The following is an 18,936-nucleotide window of genomic DNA, read 5'->3' as shown; positions in this document are numbered from 1 at the left end:
TCTGCACTTGTGTCTGCACCGTGTGCAAAGTTTGCACCGAATATCCAAACCGGCCACATGGCAACTTCCACTGCCACTTCTGGAAACTTGGACCCGGTCCAGTCCGACGTTCCCACACTGTCACAGCCGGCAACGGTGCAGCCCGCCACCCATACACAGGCAGCCCATTGCCCCCTGCCAGAATCTGACTCAGACGGAGACAGTTCTGAACCCGACGTTCGTCGTGCACCACAGCCGCAAGAAAAAGTATGGCATTCAGATGAATTACAACAAAAATAACTAAACTCGCCGAGCTTTCTAATCACCAGAGCCAGCTTGAGCAGCAAGCAGTTGTGGCATCCAGAATTTCTTCGCAAAAAATGCAAAATCTATCAGCTTTGTCTTCCTGACAACCTGACCAGGCATTGCCACCTGCTGCACAGCAGATGGCGCTGCCTGCCACCCAGCAAGATCCGATTCAAAAGTGCTGGCCTGGTGTTCTACAAGAAGCTGTTTTAGATGGTGATTTTAAAGCTGACAATTCCATTGTTTGCCCAGTCACCATCAAACAAAACCAGGCTAGGTGGGAACCCCACGAGTGGAAAGTGTTAAATTCAGCCAAGCAAACAGTTATTATGTCCGAAGCAGCCAAGACTATAATACAATACATTATTACTGCCGATCTCCTTTGGCCAGCACACTGTTCCAGCATTGCATCTTTACTATTGACACCCTCAGTTTCTTATTTTTGAGAGGGAATGGAGATATTTAGCCACCAAAGAAGCAAACAGACATCAAATACTGGAAGATCCATTTTATGGAATCCAACCAGCTATGTTAACAGGGCAAGGACCATACACTACAACCAATGTACAACTGACATTTCCAATTGAAATCCACCAGCTGTCTCAGGCATTGGCCCACAAGGCTTTGCTACTGGTTCCAGACAAGAAAAAACCTGCATCATATGCAAATGTTAAGCAAGGAGCCACCGAGGCATACGGTCAGTTCATCGATCGCTTGTCTGCAGTTTAAAAGATGCCCAAGATTTACCCACAGAAGTGCAGGAACATCTATTTCGTTCCCTTGCTTTTGAAAATGCCAACGCGCGCACCAGGACTGTGTTAGCTTCCCTTCCTCAAGGCTGTGCAGTTGATGAGATGTTAGTAAGAGCAACCAGAGCGGAACAGAACAACCAAACAGCAGCATTCACAGCAGCTGTGCAGAATGCAATGCAGCAACAGGGACATATCATTGCAGCTGCATTGACCGGAAGAAATATCAGCCATTCCAGCAACAACAGAAGACCAGCATCTGGCGTTGTTTGCTTCCGCTGTGGTGATACAGGCCATTTCAAACGAGCCTGTCAAAAGACTGTGTGGTGTCACAAATGTAATGCAGACACTCATGCCACTGAAGCTTGTAGGAAGCAGGGAAACTTCAAAACCAGCGCGCTAAGGCAGCGCACCAAGACACAAATCAACGCCTTGACTCACAAGACCCCGAAAGTGGTTTCCGAGTTAAGAACAGGCCTGCCACATAGGAAGTCTTGGTGTGGATGTAACAACAACAGAAGTTACCTTACAAGACAAAGAAGTAACCCTGATTCCCACCAATGTATATGGACCAATGTACAGCACAATCTCTTTAGCTGGAGGTTTGTTGCTGGGAAGATCCTCCACAGGCAAACAGGGTGTGATTGTGATTCCAGGAGACATCGATGCAGATTACAACAGAGAAGTGAAAATAATGGCTTATGCCTTGCAGCCACCTGTGACCATTCCAAAAGGGAGCAGAATTGCTCAAATTATCCCATCTGAAAACATTTTGCCACATTGTCAACGGCCAAGAGAACCAGCTGAAAAAGAGAGAGGAGATGGAAGCTTTGAATCAACTGGCCACGATGTCCTTCTTACAATAAGCCTGAAAGATCACCCGCGCATCACAGTGAAGTTACATCACGGTAACCAGATCATCACTCTATCACCAATTCTCGACACAGGCGCAGACATTTCCATCATCAATCAAATGTACTGGCCATCAAATTTGCCTTTGCAATCTCTCTACACCCATGTTGTAGGAGTGGGTGGAATGAGTGTTCCCTCAATGAGCGCAGACCCTATCACTATTATCTTTAAAGACAATCAAGTCATCGTAACTCAACTCCACGTTATGCTTTTGCCCGAAAAACTTCGAGGATTGCTAGGCAGAGACGTGCTTTCTCAACTGGGCATGGTTCTAACCACTGACCAGCATTTTCGTTGATGGCCACTGCAGAGCAGCCACTCATTCTGAAAATCACCTGGTTGACTGAAACTTCTGTATGGGTCGAGCAGTGGCCAATGACAGAAGAAAGGCTGCAAATTACTAAACAATTGGTACAAGACCAACTTGAAGCTGCTCACATTCGACCCTCAGTGAGTCCGTGGAACACACCAATTTTTGTTATCCCTAAAAAATCAGGAAAACTGAGATTGTTACATTATCTCCGCAAAGTCAATGAACAAATGCAGGCAATGGGCGCTTTGCAGCCTGGCCTGCCAGCACCAACTATGATACCTCAAGGGTGGAACATCTTATCATCAATTTAAAAGACTGCTTCTTCACCATCTCTCTTCATCCGCAAGACACTCAACGTTTTGCCTTCACCATGCCATCTGTCAACAGAGCAGCCCCAGCACAACAATATGAATGGACCGTATTGCCCCAGGTGGGGAGAAACTCACCGACCGTGTGTCAGTTGTTTGTTGATTTGGCCTTGCAACCAATTCGCCAGCATTTTTCTAGTGAATGATTTATCATTATGTCGATGACATTCTTATTGCCACCAAAGAACCATTGGCAGAAACAGATTTAAACTGGTTGATTGCACAATTGAAACATCGTAGACTGACTGTAGCCCCAGAAAAAATACATCGGTCAGATCCTTGGAAATATTTAGGCTGGCTGATCACAAATGCACAAATTCACCCACAGAAGATCACTTTACACACCAGCATTTCCACCCTGCATGATGCCCAGAGACTTTTTGGAGACCTGCAGTGGGTTCATACCATTGTAGGAATCACCAATGATGATTTACAACCATTTTTACTGTGGCTTCATGGTGGTGATGCCAGCAGCCCCTGAAAGTGCACCCCCGAACAGCAAAGAGCTTTGGTTCAGGTATCAGAAAAGTTACAACGTGGTTGGAGTTGTCGCCATATAGAGCATCTTCCACTATCACTTTCACTTTCCAACGCTGATGCCTGTCCATTTGCCATTGTCTTTCAATGGCCAAAGAAAAAGGGGCAACACCAATCTAGGTTTGGTTCAACAGCAAGCGTGCTGGAATGGGTGTTTTTACCTGTGCAACCAAAGAGCCGTGTCATGACCAGAACAGATGCTCTTGCTGCATTGATAAAAAAGGGCAGAGGTGGAACTGTAGAGATAGATGGAAAGGAACCAGCAGATACCAGCATTCCTGTGAGAAGTGAAGATTTAGAGTGGAAGCTGAGACATTCTGTCGCAATGCAAAAAGCATTGTTGGGTTTTACAGGTGTGGTTCACAATCAGCAGCCAAAAGGCCCAATGTGGACTCTAGTCACATGCCACCAGTGGCTAGAGAGTCCTTTGTGTTCCTTGACACCAGTTAAAGGAAGAACAGTTGTTACTGATGCCAGTTGAAAAACAAGAAGGGCTGTGTATGTGTGCCAACAGCAAGGAGAAGGGATGCAACATTTACTTAAGAGTGAAGCAGGAGACAGTCTGCAAACCCTTCAACTGAGGCCAGTGTGTTGAGCTTTGCAAACCTGGAACAACAAACCTCTCAATGTTGTTCCAGACTCTTTATATGTGGTTGGAGTCGTGCAAAGAATTGAGGATGCACTCATCAGGACCACCCAGAATCCGCGCCTTGGAGAACTGCTTTTGCAATTAAGAAGTGTACTGAAACAGCATCAGCATGCCTTTGTGTCATGCACATTCCCAGCCATCAGTGCAACAGCGGTTTAGGAGAAGGCAATGCACGAGCAGATGCTGCAGTCAGTTGCATTGCCCATATCCCTCCAGAAAACAAATTTGTGAGGGCTTGTGACAATTATGAGAATTTTCATCAAAATGCTAGGGCCCTGCGCTGACAATTCCAGATTTCCCTGAATGATGCACAAGGAATTGTGCATACCTGCCCTCAATGTAGTCATCATGGGCCTGGCCTTGGCCTGGGCCCCCAACCCAAGGGGAATGAAAGCTTTAGAATTGTGGCAGATGGATGTAACTCATGTTCCAGAATTTGGAAGACTGAAATATGTCCATGTCACTGCTGATACCTATTCTAAATTTATCTGGGCCACAGCACAGTCCGGCGAGAGAGCTTTGAGTGTCTTTGCTGAAAGACACCTGACTGTTTGTTTTGCAGTGATGGGAGTGCCTGTAGAAATTAAGACCGACAATGGGCCAGCCTATGTTGGTCAGCAAGTTGCTAGATTTATGCAAAAGTGGGGAGTCAAGCGTACCACCGGAATCCCTCACTCTCCCACTGGTCAAGCCATCGTAGAAAGAGCTAATTGGATGCTGAAAGAATATCTAGCAAAGAAAAAACAGAATGATGAAACTGATGTAACTAGTTGGTTATCCAAGGTACTGTTCACTTTAAACTATTTGTGCCTAGCAGAAGAGAAGAGCCTGCAGTTGTCACACATGACCATGCAGTGAAAGAAGGAAGACCACAAGCGATTCCAGGGCTTTTTGTATATCACAAAAATATGCCAACGGGCGAATGGCAGGGACGGAGTCCTGTGTTGTTTAATGGTCGTGGTTATCTGTGTGTTTCCACAGGAGAAGCAGGACCTGTTTGGGTGCCGAGCCGATTTACCCATGCATGTCCACAGTCAGAGATATCAGCTAACAGTGATAACCACAGTGACAGCAGTGTCTTACCTGGAGCACGTTGTGAAGACCCTGAGACTGTTGAAAATTGACTTTTGAATTAGAAAAGATAGTTATACAGTTACAGTTAAAAGATTAAGTTTAGTGATAAGTCATTTTTAGAATTTTAGTATTTAAGATTAAGTAATAGGCTTTGTTTTGCTTTTCTATGAGAGACAACCAAAACGATGAATAGAATGTTAAGTATTGAAATGTTTGTTTTAGTTAGTGCCTTAATAGAAAGAGGATCAGGAATGCTTGAGATTGACCCAAGACAAAATATGTGGGTCACTTGGGCCAATCGGTGCAAACAAGATTCATTTTGCATTTTACACCATCAAATCCTTTTCAGACTTGCTTGACTGGAGTCCCAGTAGACTCCATGACAGAGTTCAGAACCTGGTCTCAAATCAAAATTAATCCAAAGAGTGTTTTGGGAATGCAAGCTGTTGCCATTGCACAGAATCTTCAAGTTGCTAGTACTGAGCCCCAAGAACTCAATCATCTTTTGGGTTCTGTGCCAGGGAATTACTGTTTGATCTTTGCACATCTTATCATGAATTCAAGTTTGTTAATTGTAGACAAATGGCAACTGAAAAATGGCAACACTTGGTTGTCTCCCCAGTCCCCATTGTACTATAATTATACCGAGTACTGCAATAATTGGACTGAGTCTGTGACGCCATTGAAAGGTGTTGCAAGAAAATGACCGCCAGGGATTTTTCTCATTTGTGGAGATAGAGCCTGGTCTGCAGTGCCTCAAGAAGCTATAGGAGGTCCATGTTATTTTGGTAAATTACCATTGTTTGCTCCTAGCATTCATCAAGTTTTAGGGTTGTCTCGAAAGACCCGACGAGTCAAACGCAGTATGTCTCAGATAAGCTCCAACTGTAAAGATCGAGTTGACTTATGGCAACCTGCAGCTGTAATATCGGCATCATTCTTTGCCCCAGGAGTTGCTTCAGCGCAAGCTCTCACGCAATTGAAAAACTTAGCCTGCTGGACAGGAAAACAAATTAATATAACATCTAATCTACTAAGTGAGCTTGTCATAGATGTTAATGACATTTGTCATGCAGTCCTCCAAAACAGAGCAGGAATCGACTTCCTCCTTGTAGCACAAGGGCATGGAAGTGAAGAATTTGAGGGCATGTGCTGCATGAATTTATTCTCAATCGATTTACAAGCAGCTGTCACAGCTGAAAGATAATATGAGAAAACTTGTAGTGGTAGACACTCCGTTTGACAAATGGCTCACATCATGGGGTTTTACCGGGTGGATCAAGGATTTGATCTGTTTTGCTATAGTGATTCTCATTGCTATTATAGTCATCTTAATTATCGTGCCTTGCTTGTTATGATGTATGCAAAAATTAGTCAGCCGTGCCTTAAGGGCAGTTTGTATAGCTCAAAAAAAAAAAAGAGGGAATTGTAACTGGATTTCTTCAAGATCACGGGCATGATGTGCTGTGGGAAGAAATTTGAGCTATCCCAAACTAGGCCTCAGATTTGGGCCTGTGTAGAAGTAGATAAGCTTGTGGCACAGTTAGAATTTAGGTTAAGGTGTGTGCATGCATTAGATAGGACACTTAAAGAGTAGAATCAGGGCAGCTGCTTTAAACTAAGTTTGTTTACATTTTTGTTCACGCTGAATGCCAAGTAGAATGCACCTGCAATTGTAAATTATTTCACACTGTATAAAACTAGCCATTTTCGAGAATAAAGAGGAGAATGTATGATCTGGCCATATTGGTTGTACTGTGCGTTGCTCTGTCCAGCCCCCATTAATAGCACCCTGGCTATAGATATACCCCATTCCCTACCATCCACAAGCCCCTGGGAAGATTAAAAGATATAATGGGCTGCTAAAAACTATGTTCAGGGCATTAGGTAATAGGACATGGAAGCACTGGGATGCAAACTTGGCAGAAGCCGCTTGGCTAGTCAATACTAGGGGATCTGCTAACTGCCCTGGTCCCACCCAAACTAAGCCCTTAGACACCATGGAAGGAAACAGGGTTTCTGCATTGCACATAGGGAAGTGGGTGAGGACGTCAGTGTGGATTTCTTCCCCCATGGGAAAAGGCAAACCCATTCATGGGATTGTCTTTGCTCAAGGACTTGGGTGTACTTGGTGTGTGATTTGGGAGGATGGGGAGACCCAGTGTGTACCTCAAGGAGATTTAACCTTGAGGTAAGAATAACTTATAGTGTAAGTTGTATGTTACAGGAGGTAAAGTAGCAGGAGGGACATGAACTGACAAAGAATGAATTCTGGCAAGGAGCAAGAAAAAGGCAATGTTGAACAGGGATGACACCACTGCCCAACCAAGTGTACTATTTCTCCTGTCCTGACCCCACCTCCTGCTGGAATGGAGATCACCCAGAGGGATGTGAAAGGACAGGCGATAGTAGTTAATAAAAAGTATGATTGGTCTAGAGAAGGCTTAAGGATTCTAGTAATAAGAGTATATAGACTATATGGGATCCCAGCATGACACAAATGGTATGGAATAAGGGGTGGAAATTGTACTGGGTCTGACCAAAGTAAAGTTCATACTCTTTACAGTGCTGTGCTTTGCATTGGTAGCTGGACAGCTGTTGATAACAGACCAGTGCCTTCGCTACTGCCAAGCAGCACTGTTCCTCTGACATTCCTTTCCACATCAAAGGGGATGGGACTGGGCAAAATCCTAGGAGGGGACACAACCAGGCCAGCTGACCCAAAATAGCTAAAGAATATTCCATACCATATGATATCAGCTCAGATATATAAGCTAAGGGACAGAGGACAAAGGGGGATATTTCTGAGTTTTCAGTGTTTGCCGTCTGGAGGAACTCTTGCAACGTGCTGAAGGCCTGCTTCCCAGGAAGTGTCTGAACATCACTGCTGATGGGAAGTAGAGACAGACTTCTTTTTCTCTTTAGCTGTCCGCATATCTCCGCTTATTTCTTTCTCTTACTGTAATAAAATTGCTTTATCTTATCCTGCTGGTTGTGCTCCATCTTATTCTCTGCCCTGTCCCATTGGGAAAGGGAGTGATGGAGTGACCGAGTGAGCACTGGGCACCCAGACAAGGTCAACCCACTACAGCAAGGATAATATCAACATTTTCACAAACAAATTCAGGACCTCACCAATGTAGGAGGTATCAAGTTTGTGGGCTTTCCCATTGGAGTGCGGGCAAAGTAGTTCTACAGAAACAATGAGCTCATAGGTCTCTCCAACACAAGGCAGGGGAAAACTTCCCCAGCCCTGGCCTCCAGAGCGCTCTTTACCTCAGTTGATACTGTTTATATTAGGCAAGGCTGGCTCAGATGTGTAGAGTCATTATTGTTTATGCAAATTATAAACAAAGAAGGAAAGTTAAAAGCTGGATGGTACATAAGGACAGTGGGAATGACAGATTTCTTCCAAGGATGTAGCATTGCATTTCACCCACATTTGAGACTAAATTCTACTGATTTGGACCAAGATGGATGGGCCACCTATACTTGACCCAGAAAACAAACATAGATGAAAATATATGTTCAATAAATTGCCAAATGCCTCATCATCTAATTAGTGGCGTGAATGAATGAATGAATGAATGAATGAATGAATGAATGAATGAATGAATGAATGAATGAATGAATGAATGAATGAGATTCCCACAGTCCCTACCCACTATCCAGTGAAACCACAGACAAGAGAAGGGCCTTGGCAGAACCAGCAGGGAAAGCAGACCCTGTCAAGCCTGGTGGACTCTCAACAGTGTGGGATGACCCCCTGCTGGTGTCCCAGCTGTTGGTAAAATACCACTACTCTGATCATTTTGGTGAGCAGACCTGGCCTCCAGGGTAGAGGTGGGAAGGCCTCCCATGCCAGCAGCAGCCAGACTATGTCTGAGACCCCAGTGGGTAGACCTGGCCTTCTGTGACCAGCCTTGGCATGCTGGGGACACGGGGTACACCTGGTCCCCTGCTCCAGTGGGGTGAGGTGGCCTCCCATCCCAGCAGAGAGAGAGCAGACCTGCTTCCTGTGACCAGACTTGGCCAGTGTGGGATGTAGAAAACAAGTTCCAAGTGTAAGTTCCTACATTTCCAGGGTGATGGGGTTGGTGACCAGTTAATTGCTGGTCATCTTGTTCTCGTGTTCCCTCCTGTTTGTTCAACTCCTTGTATTGCCTCTGCTGTTCCCAAAGATGGCACCTGTGACCATGAAGGGAGAAGTGACATCCAAGCCTTCATGCAAATTAAGAGACATTTAGCACCATTAAAAGGAAGAAAGCCCTAGGAAGATGAGCCAACATGTATTTAGAGAAATTAGATCACAGTTTTTGCTGAGGAAGGAATAGGACTATCCCTCAGTTCCAGTTTGTAATCTTTACAGTCCCACCTTATGTTCAAAGGAGCAACACTAGAGGAAAGACCCTGGACCTGGAGCAGGCAAAGTGCCTTCCTGTGCACTCCCGTGAGGACAGAAGTCCCAGCTCTGCCGGCAGACAAAGCTGAACCCCTCCTCCTCCTCCGTGTCACCACCGGGAGGGCGGCAGTGCACGCGACCCCTCGGGCCCCCGCTCGAGCTGACCCTTAATGAAGGGGTTCAGAGGAGCTGCCCTCCTGCCCTCGTTCATTTCAGCTGGGGCCTCATCCGGGATCAGCCACACCCAAAGAGGACTGAGGATGGGACAGGCACCCACCCTACCGGGCCTCCAGGCACAGCTGGATACACCTGGACCAAGGGACGGCTGGAGAGCGGCAACACGCAGGAGCACCGGACTGTTGGGAGTCCAGGGCATCCCTCTGGTCTCCCTGGAGGGTCAGGGACCCTGTCAAAGGGGTCTGCGACCCAGGCAGGGGGGTTTGGAACATGTACAGGGGTTCTGGGATCTGTACAGGGGGGTTGTAGACCTTGACACAGAGCCCAGAGAGACATGACCTTTGACTTCAGTCCATGGGAGAGACTACCTACATTGCAGGAAGAATTAAAAGTCACCAGGGTGTGAAGTAGATAGCAGTTAGTTTATCACTGGGGGTGAATGTATTTTGGGTGTGTGGGCTTGAGAAGAAAAAATGGAGGATTGGGGACGTGGTCCTGTCCTCCTGCTTCTTCTTCTTGTCCGACATTTCTGCTGTGAAGGTGGCACGTTTGGATAGGGTCAAAGCAGATATGACCTGTCTAAGCATAGGTGTTGGGTATTGGTGATTGATTGTAAATAATGGAAACGCAATATGTAGTATAAGAGGTCAAGACCCTCCCAGGCAGGAGGAGTCCATGTGTGATCCTGCTGCTGCACGGAGCTCCTCAGGGCACAAGAAGAGCTGGAGAGATAAGACCTAATAAACAAAGAGCAAGACCTTGAAAAACTAAAAACCTGAAGACTCCGTGTTTTTCTTTGCATCCTGCTGGCGATGGCTGAAAGGGCAGAGACATTTTACCACCCTGACCTCAGGGGGTTAAACCTGAGACTGGACTGGTGAGTGAGACCGGTGGTGGGAGTAGGAGGTGAGTGAGGTGTGAGTGAGACGGGGGCCGGCAGCTCAGACCCCAAAGCGACTGTGGACCCCTTACTACCGCGGTTCTGGGCTCCTGAGGGGGCTGGCTGGGAATGGGGGGAAGCATCACCGCGGGGCCTGACCAGAGAGAGGCTCGGGACACAGTTCTGTGTTCAGCAGAGCAGGGCAGGAAGAGAACTTTATTTACAAAAACCCACTCTTATACCTTTCCTATGAGGCCTGTGGATTGGAGGATGGAATTCCACCTCTCAATCCACATTTGTCAAGCCAACTGTCAATCACCTTTCTCCTCCCACCTAGAAATATGTAAACAATGAAAGACAGTTAGCAAAACATGGCCAGTGTTTACATTAACGAGCGCGAGAAACTGCACGTTTCTCCTTCAACATGAACGCTTGGCAAACCAGGAAAAAACCTCATGGCAACAGGGAAGTGAGAGGAAATAAGGAGTACTTGAGGTGCCTCCAAGGGGGATAAAGAGGGGCGCCCGCCGGGTGTGTGGAGGTAACTAGAGAGTGAGTGACACACAGAAAAAGGGGGAGGCCCCTCTCTCAGGGCTTAGCGACCCAGGCCCTTGCAGAGTGCAAAGAGCCTAGGTGTAGAGGGGGTGGTGTAAGCTTACAGGGTGTCCCCAGGCGCTGCTGGCACCAGGGTCCACGAGGAGCCCGGTCCCCTGGGTCACACCAGATGTGCCGTAAGTGTTGTGTTGGTGCAGTCCTGGGAGGGGGCCGTAAACCTGCCCAGAGCACAGGGGTGGGGGGCCAGGGATCGAGCAAGAAGGAAAGAACAGTGGGACCTGAAGTCAAAAATAATTGGAGAAGAATGCATCATGAGGGTAGAGGAAGAGTGTAAGACCTCAGTAGGAAAAACAGCTTGTAAAAGATATTTCATAACAAAAACTTTAGGCCCTAAGTACATTTCCCAAGAACCCAGTCGTTACTGGTCCTTTGAGAAGAAAGAGAAAGGGTGCATCTGTCATGAGGGGTATGGGCTGCATGAATGTGCTGATAAAGAGATAAATCCCTTTTGGGGAGTAAAGAGAAGTGTCCAAATATTGGGAATGTCCACCAGAAACAAGCGGTACCTTTTGGGAGGCTCCTGAACAATTCTTTTGGATCTGCAGAAATACAGCTTACACCAAACTGCCAGGGGACTGGGCTGGGAGTTGCACCATAGGAATTATTAAACCTGCCTTCTTCTTACTCATAAAGAAATCAGGATCAAATTGGGGAGTTCCAGGATATGACAACCTGAGAAAGACTAACCGGAAAAAGAGAAGCATAGTTGAGATAGGGGGGACCCAAAAGTGGAAAAGTAAAGTATGGACCCCAGAAGAAAAAATTGAAACTTATGGCCCAGTCACCTGGGCTCAAGATGGGTCCTGGGGACACCATACCCCGATTTATATGTTGAATCAGATCATCAGACTCCAAGCAGTACTTGAAAAAGTTTCCAACAGAACAGCCCTCGCCCTTGATCATATATCTATATGGCACCAGCAAAGGGACAGCAGGGACAGGGTGGTGGCACCTGTCAAGGGACAGAGGGGATGGCCCCTGCGGGGGGGACAGTGAGGATGGGGTGGCAGCACCTGCAAGGGGACCGCGGGAACAGGGTAGTGGCACCTACAAGGGGACAGAAGGAATGGGGTGGTGGCAATTGGGGGGGACAGCAAGGAGAAGGTGGTGGCACCTGCCAGGGGACAGTGGGGACAAACACACATGTCCACAAGGCTGGCAGTGTTCTGAGGACACACACGTCTCCCAAGCCTACCTGTGCCCCCAGTGACACAGCTGTCCCCTGTTGTCCCCAGGGCCAGAGCACGGAGCAAGGCCTCCAGCAGGTGGACGCCTTGGTGGCCCGGTACCGTCATGGCTGCCTCTGGTGGGGGCTTCCCTGGCTGCCCGTCCTGCGCCTCTTCCACCCCAGCACCCTCCGGCCACTCCTCAGAGCCTCAGGTAGGACATGGGACACCAGATGGGACCCCAGGGCCACCCATGAGTGTCACCACAGCTGGCACAGAGACCTGGCAGGGCCCAGGCAGTGGCCACCAACCCAATCCCAGCGGTGTCACCACGGGAAGGCCAAATGCCACCCTATAGTGGCCACCAACCTGTCCATGGGGTTCCCCAAGGCCACCCAAAGGTGTCACCATGTCCAGCTCTGGTTTTCCCCCAACCCCCATCCTTAGTGGCCATGGGTGTTGGGAGAGGGTCCCCACCCCAGGGTCCCCACCTGAGGGTTAATGGGTGCAGACAGGGTGGCCTCATCCCCAGTGTCCCCACCCAGGGGACCCGATGCCACCCCAGTGAATCCCTACCCACCCCGTCCTTGTACCCTGCAGCTTTCGTGGCCCCCAAGGACAAAACTTTCTACGGCTTCCTCAAGGCCTGGCTGGGTGAGTGCAGGGGGCTAGGGTGGGGACAGCACCCCTGGGTGCCCTGCAAATGGAGCTGGGTGTCACAGCACCCCTGGGTGGCCCCACAGATGGATCTGGCTGTGTCACAGGGGCAGTGGAGGATGGGGATATCACCCCTGGGTGCCCCCAGGATGGATTCGGGTGTGTCACATGGGACAGGGGCAGGGAGGACAGGGTCAGCTCCCCTGGGTGCCCCCAGGATGGATTCGGGTGTGTCACAGAGGACGAGACAGGTGGGGGACAGGGTCAGACCCCCTGGGAGCCCTCAGTGGATCCAGGTGTCACAGGGGAGGAGACAGCAGGTTATGGGAACAGAACCCTCGGGCACCCCCGGTGGATCTGGATGTGTCACAGGGACAGGGTCAGCCCCCCTGGGTGCCCTCAGCAGACCCCGGTGTCCCCTCGCCAGGGGAGGGGCTGCTGCTGAGCGGCGGGCAGCGCTGGGGGCGGCACCGGCGGCTCCTGACGCCCGCCTTCCACGGGGACGTGCTCCGGAATTACCTGGGAATCTTCAACCAGAGCACCCGCATGCTGCTCGTGAGAGATCCGAGATGGGCACGAGTCCCCCACCTCCACCCCAAATCCTGACCTGCACCCCAAATCCTGACCTGCACCCCAAATCCTGAGTCCCTAACCCACAATTCTGTCCTGCACCCACTGCTGCACCCCGAGTCCCGTCCTGTATCCCAAATCCTGTACTGTCCCACACCCCAAACCCAACTCTGCCCCCTCTCCCACCCCTGTCCCACCCCCAAATTCACCCCCTGCCCCCATCCTTTGTCCCTGACCCCCTCCCTGTTCCCTCCCTGACCCAGTCCGTCCCCACAGGCCAAGTGCGAGGCAGCAGCAGCAGCAGCTGGCGGGGGGCCGGTGGAGTTGGAGGTGCTGCAGCCCCTGAGCCTCCTCACCCTGGACACGCTCCAGAAGTGTATCTTCAGCCACGAGAGCCACTGCCAGGAGCGAGTGTCACCTGTCCCCACTGACCATCCTGGTGGCTGTGGTGGCCTCACCATGGTCCCTGCTGACCATCACGGGGACCGTATAGGCCCCACCATGGCCCCCACTGGCCATCATTGGGCCATGGTGGCCCCGCCATCATCCCTGTTAGCCCTCCTGGTCCCACCATTGCCCCCTGGCCATCCTGCACTTGTCTTCATTGGTCATTCTGATGGCCCCAATGGCCCTGCCATCGTCCCTGTTGGCCATCCTGGTCCAACCATTGTCCCCTGGCCACCCTGCAATTGTCCCCACTGGTCATTCTGGTGGGCCCAATGGCCCCACCATCGTCCCTGTTGGCCTTCTGGTCCCACCATTGCCCCCATTGGGACATCCTGGCCCTGCAATTGTCCCCATTGTTCATTCTAGTGGCCCAAATGGCCCCAATGTTGGCCATGCTGGTGGCCACGGTGTCCCCTGCTGTCCCCATTTCCTGCAGACGGTCCAGTGAGTACATCCAGGCCATCCTGGAGCTGAGCTCGTTGGTGGTCCGGCGCCAGCTCCAGCCACTCCTCCACCCGTGGTGGCTCTACAGCCTCTCCTCTGACAGCCAGCGCTTCGCCCGTGCCTGCGCCACCGTCCAAGCCTTCACCGCCAACGTGGTGCAGCGCCGGCACCGCGCACTCGCCTCCCTGGGCCACCAGGCCTGGCTGGATGGCCACCTGGGACACAGCATGGACTTCATCGACCTCCTGCTGCTCACCAAGGTGGGGCTGGGATGGTGGCCATGGAGGCCTGAGGGTGGTCCAAGAGGGTGGTGGTGGCCATGGGGGCATGAAGGTGGTCAAGAGGGTGGTGGTAGCCATGGAGTGGTGGCCATGGGGGCATGAAGGTGGTCAAGAGGGTGGTGGTAGCCATGGGGTGGTGGCCATGGGGGCATGAAGGTGGTCAAGAGGGTGGTGGTGGCCATGGAAAGGTAGCCATGGGGAGATGGTGGTCAAGAGGATGGTGGTGGCCGTGGAAGGCTTGGTCATAGACCAGTGGCCAGTGGGGTGCTGGTGGCCACAGGGAGGTTGGGCATAGACTGGTGGCCAGAGGAGAACAGTGGTGGCCATGGGCAGCATTGACCATAGAGCTGGTGGCCAGTGGGATGGTGGTGCCCGTAGGGTGGTGGCCATGGGGGTAGAGTGGTGGCCATGAGTGGGATTTGGCCATAGACTGGTGGCCCCAGGTGGCCCGGGGCTCATCTCATCCCCACAGGACGAGAACGGCCACACCCTGTCAGATGAGGACATAGCAGCTGAGGCTGACGCCTTCATGTTTGAGGGTGAGCACGAGCTCCCAGGTGCCACTGCAGGGGAGCCACTCCAGTGTCCCCTCACTCTCCCAATGTCCCCACAGGCCACGACACCACGGCCAGTGGCCTGGCATGGCTCTTCTACAACCTGGCCAGCCACCCTGAGCACCAGGAGAGGTGCTGCCAGGAGGTCCAGCAGCTCCTGGCTGGCCGGGACACTGCAGACATTGAATGGTGAGATGTCCCCAGGGCCACCCCTGGCCATGTGGCTCTGGGACATGGTGCCACCCCTGCTTGTCCCCAGGGAGGACCTGTCCCAGCTGCCCTTCACCACCATGTGCATCAAGGAGAGCCTTCGGCTGTACCCTCCTGTCACTGCTGTGTCCCGGCACTGCACCGAGGACATCCCCCTGTGTGATGGCCGTGTCATCCCCAAGGGTATGGCATGGCCAGGGTGTCCCCAGTGTCACCACCCACCCTCATCTGCTGTCCCTAAAGTGGCCATTCCCATCCCACCAGGGGTCATCTGCCTGATGAGCATCTACGGGACCCACCACAACCCAGACCTCTGGCCCAAGCCCAAGGTAGGGGCACGCTACGAGGTGTCCCTGTCACCATGGTGGTGACAGCTGTGTCCCCTCAGCATGACGGTGTCGGTGTCCCCCCAGGTGTTCAACCCCCTGAGGTTCAGCCCAGAGAACAGCAAGGGAGTGTCCCCATCATCCTTCATCCCCTTCTCTGCTGAGCCCAGGTACGCGCTGCGGAGGGGACAGGAGTGTCCCCAAGTGCCACCCCTGTCCCTAGCTGGGTTCACAGTGGGGTGACAGTGACAGTGGGGCCGTGGTGGCAGGAACTGCATCGGGCAGAGCTTTGCCATGGCTGAGATGAAGGTGGTAGTGGCACTGACCCTGGCCCGGTTTGTGCTGCGGAGGGACGCAGCGAGGCCACCCCCGCGCCGCAAGCCCGAGCTGATCCTGCGTGCCTAGGACGGGATCTGGCTGCTGCTGGAGCCACTGGTGGGACTGGCCTGAGGGACACGGGCCACCAGGACATGGGGACACTCTGCAAGGTGTCTGGAGGAAGAGCAGGGAATTAACGGTACCATGAAGGGGACAGTATCATGGTGGTGGTGGGGATGTGTTGTCCTTGGTCATGGCAAACCTCATGGCATGGACATGGACACCCACAGACTTGTCCCCTAGGCCACTTGACACCATCCATGGCCACGTCCCTCATGTCCTCATGCATGGCCATACATGCCCATGTCACCATCTGTGTCTGTGACCCCCCATGCCCAATATCCCCATCCACAGCCATGTCCCCACCCATGTCCATGTCCCAGGCCCCATGACCACCATGTCCCCATCCATGTCCCACAGTGTCCCCAGCCATGACCCACATAGTCTCCATCAATGTCTTAGATAAAAGCTTTTATTTTTACCCCAGTGTTGGGTGAAAGGATGAAGAACAATGAACAATGAACAAAGAAAATCAAGGCCAAAATAAAAGGATGTACGTGTCCATGCTGGCTGAACATCCATGTGCTTGGGTGGCTGGAAAGAAACCTTTTTAGAGGAGTTTCCACTCCATTGTCTCCAAAATCTTGGGTTTTTGCCCCAGTCCGTCACCATTTGGCTCTGGAAGATGCCTGTGGAAGGGTTAGAAAGAATTAGAATCATGGAATGATTTAGGTTGGAAAAGACTCTTAAGACATCCCAGTATTCCTTGATGCCTAGAGAAGAAACAACTGGATGCAAAAGGTGGGATTTCTTGAGGTCAAAAGTAAAAAAGTTCATTGTCGATAATGAATTCCTGACGCTGGTCTGCATCCCAATAGATTTTTGTCCTGCTGTGCCCAGGTGCCCCCAGGGGCCCAGGAAGATGTGCAGACCACCAGCCAGCTGTCTTCCCACCATGGATCACCAGGACCGTGGATCCCCAAGGCTCTGCCCAATGGGGCTCACTGGGGATCATCCAATGGGCTCCTCCAACGGGGGATGGAGTTGGAGCAGCGCACAAAGCTCTTCCCGCACGCGGGGCACTTGTAGGGCTTCCCTTCCTGCTGCCTCCATTGCTCTTGGGTCATGGCACAGCTCTGGGAGAAGCTCTTCCCACACTCAGGACACTGTTAGGGCCTCTCTCCAGTGTGCATCTGCTAGTGGACAAGCAGCTTGGAGTGCTGGATGAAGCTCTTCCCACATTCTGAGCACGTGTAGGGGCATTCCCCAGTGTGCACTGTCTGCTGCATGATCAGGCCAGAGCTGTCATGGAAGCTCTTCCCGCACTGCCCACACACATAGGGTCAGATTCCAGTGCACAGCATCTGGTGTTGTTTGAGGTGGAAGCTCTTCCTGAAGCCTTTCCCACATTCTCTACATTTATAGGGCCGTTCCCCAGTGTGGATCCTCTGGTGGACAATCAGGCTGGAGCTCTCAGTGAAGCTCTTCCCACACTCCCCACACTCATAGGGCCGTTCCCCAGTGTGGATCCTCTTGTGGCGGATCAGGTTGGAGCTTTCAGTGAAGCTCTTCCCACATTCCCCACACTCATAGGGCCGTTCCCCAGTGTGGATCCTCTTGTGGGAGATCAGGCCGGAGCTGTCAGCAAAGCTCTTTCCACACTCCCCACACTCATAGGGCCGTTCCCCAGTGTGGACTGTCTGGTGGCGGAGCAGGCCAGAGGTGTCCCTGAAGCGCTTCCCACATTTCCCACACTCACAGCGCCGTTCCCCAGTGTGGATCTTCTGGTGCCGGAGCAGCCTGGACTTTGTGCAGAAACTCTTCCCACATTCCGAGCACTGGTGCAGCTTCTTGCCATTGTGAAGCTGTTCATGCACCACCAGCTCAGAGCTCTGGCCACATCTCTGGCTGCCTTCCTGGCACAGGGTGGGTCCTTCCTCCTCGGAGCACCCTGGCATGGGTTTGGAGCCCCTCCTCGGGCGGGATCTCCGCGGCTTTTCCTCCCCGTTGCATTCCTGTGCCATGGAGCCGCTCAAAACAGCCTCTTCCACGAGGTTCTGCTGAGGGGATTTGTCCTCCCTGGCCTCCTTGTCTGGGGGAGGAAGGACAAGGACAGGTTGGGATTTGCCTCCGTGCCAGAGGGAAGGGCAAGGAGATCCCCCCAGTGCATCCCCGGCAGGACGGCGTCAGCAGCGGGGTTGTCCTGCAGCCGGGGCCAGGCTGGGCTGGGAGATGGAGCAGGAGAGAGGGGCAAAGGGGCACTGACTTCCTCCTCACCTGCCTGGGGATCCGCAGGAATCCTCCTCTTCCTCACAGCCTTCTCTTCCTCCATCCAGCCAAGGTTTGGCAATGGGAATTCCTGGTTTGTGGGAAAGACATTCTGTGAGTGCATTGGCTTTGAAGGTCCCACTGTCCAAATCCATCTCTAGAAGTCACCGCCTGTCTGGTGTCCATAAAATCCTCCAACAATCAAGGACTCCAAAAACACTCTCTCAGGGGTTCCCTATTTCCAGTGTCCTTCCTTTGGGGTTATGAGGGTCCCTCTTCTCAGAGCTGCTGGGGGGCCCGTGGGTCCTGGGCATCCCCCCTCTCCCGCCTCCTGCTTTGGCTCGCTCAGGGGGTTTTGGGGCTGCCAGGGCTCATCCTGCCCTGATTCTGACTCGGCTCCCAGCTGTCCCAGGGTCCCCTTCCTCAGCATTCCCCCACTCCAGCCACTCAGCGCTTCTTCCCCCACTCCCCGACAACACTTGCACGCTCGGGGGGCCCGGACCCCCCTCATCTCCAGCCTCCACCACCCCTCCACAAACACTCCACTCTGCAATCTGCGAGTTCCAAACCCCACATTCCTTCCCCTCCCACACCCCACATCCCCCCAAAAATAAAAAGCCAAAACCCCCCAGCCGTACCGGGGATCCCGGGATAGATTTGGGGCGAGCTTCCCC

At 51.8% G+C, this 18,936-nt stretch overlaps 1 protein-coding gene and 1 pseudogene across 1 annotated transcript; one reads left to right on the top strand and one right to left on the bottom strand.

The window, feature by feature from the left end:
* Positions 1–18,326, bottom strand: part of LOC134562182 (zinc finger protein 345-like) — a 79,122-nt pseudogene extending 60,796 nt beyond the window's left edge.
* LOC134562149 (cytochrome P450 4F3-like) lies at positions 58–16,021 on the top strand. The gene is made up of 14 exons (XM_063419575.1): positions 58–135; positions 182–246; positions 9,506–9,647; positions 12,197–12,341; positions 12,728–12,781; positions 13,212–13,339; positions 13,631–13,761; positions 14,238–14,505; positions 14,999–15,065; positions 15,140–15,269; positions 15,340–15,473; positions 15,555–15,619; positions 15,704–15,786; positions 15,886–16,021. Exons 1-14 carry the CDS (start codon positions 58–60, stop codon positions 16,019–16,021), a joined length of 1,626 nt encoding a protein of 541 aa, XP_063275645.1.
* Positions 18,327–18,936: the final 610 nt, after the last annotated feature.

The sequence above is a fragment of the Prinia subflava genome, chromosome 26 (genome assembly GCF_021018805.1).
Source record: "Prinia subflava isolate CZ2003 ecotype Zambia chromosome 26, Cam_Psub_1.2, whole genome shotgun sequence".
Classification (NCBI taxonomy): domain Eukaryota; kingdom Metazoa; phylum Chordata; class Aves; order Passeriformes; family Cisticolidae; genus Prinia; species Prinia subflava.
Note: the sequence above shows the minus strand (reverse complement) of the source record. Positions and strands in the feature narration are given on the sequence as shown.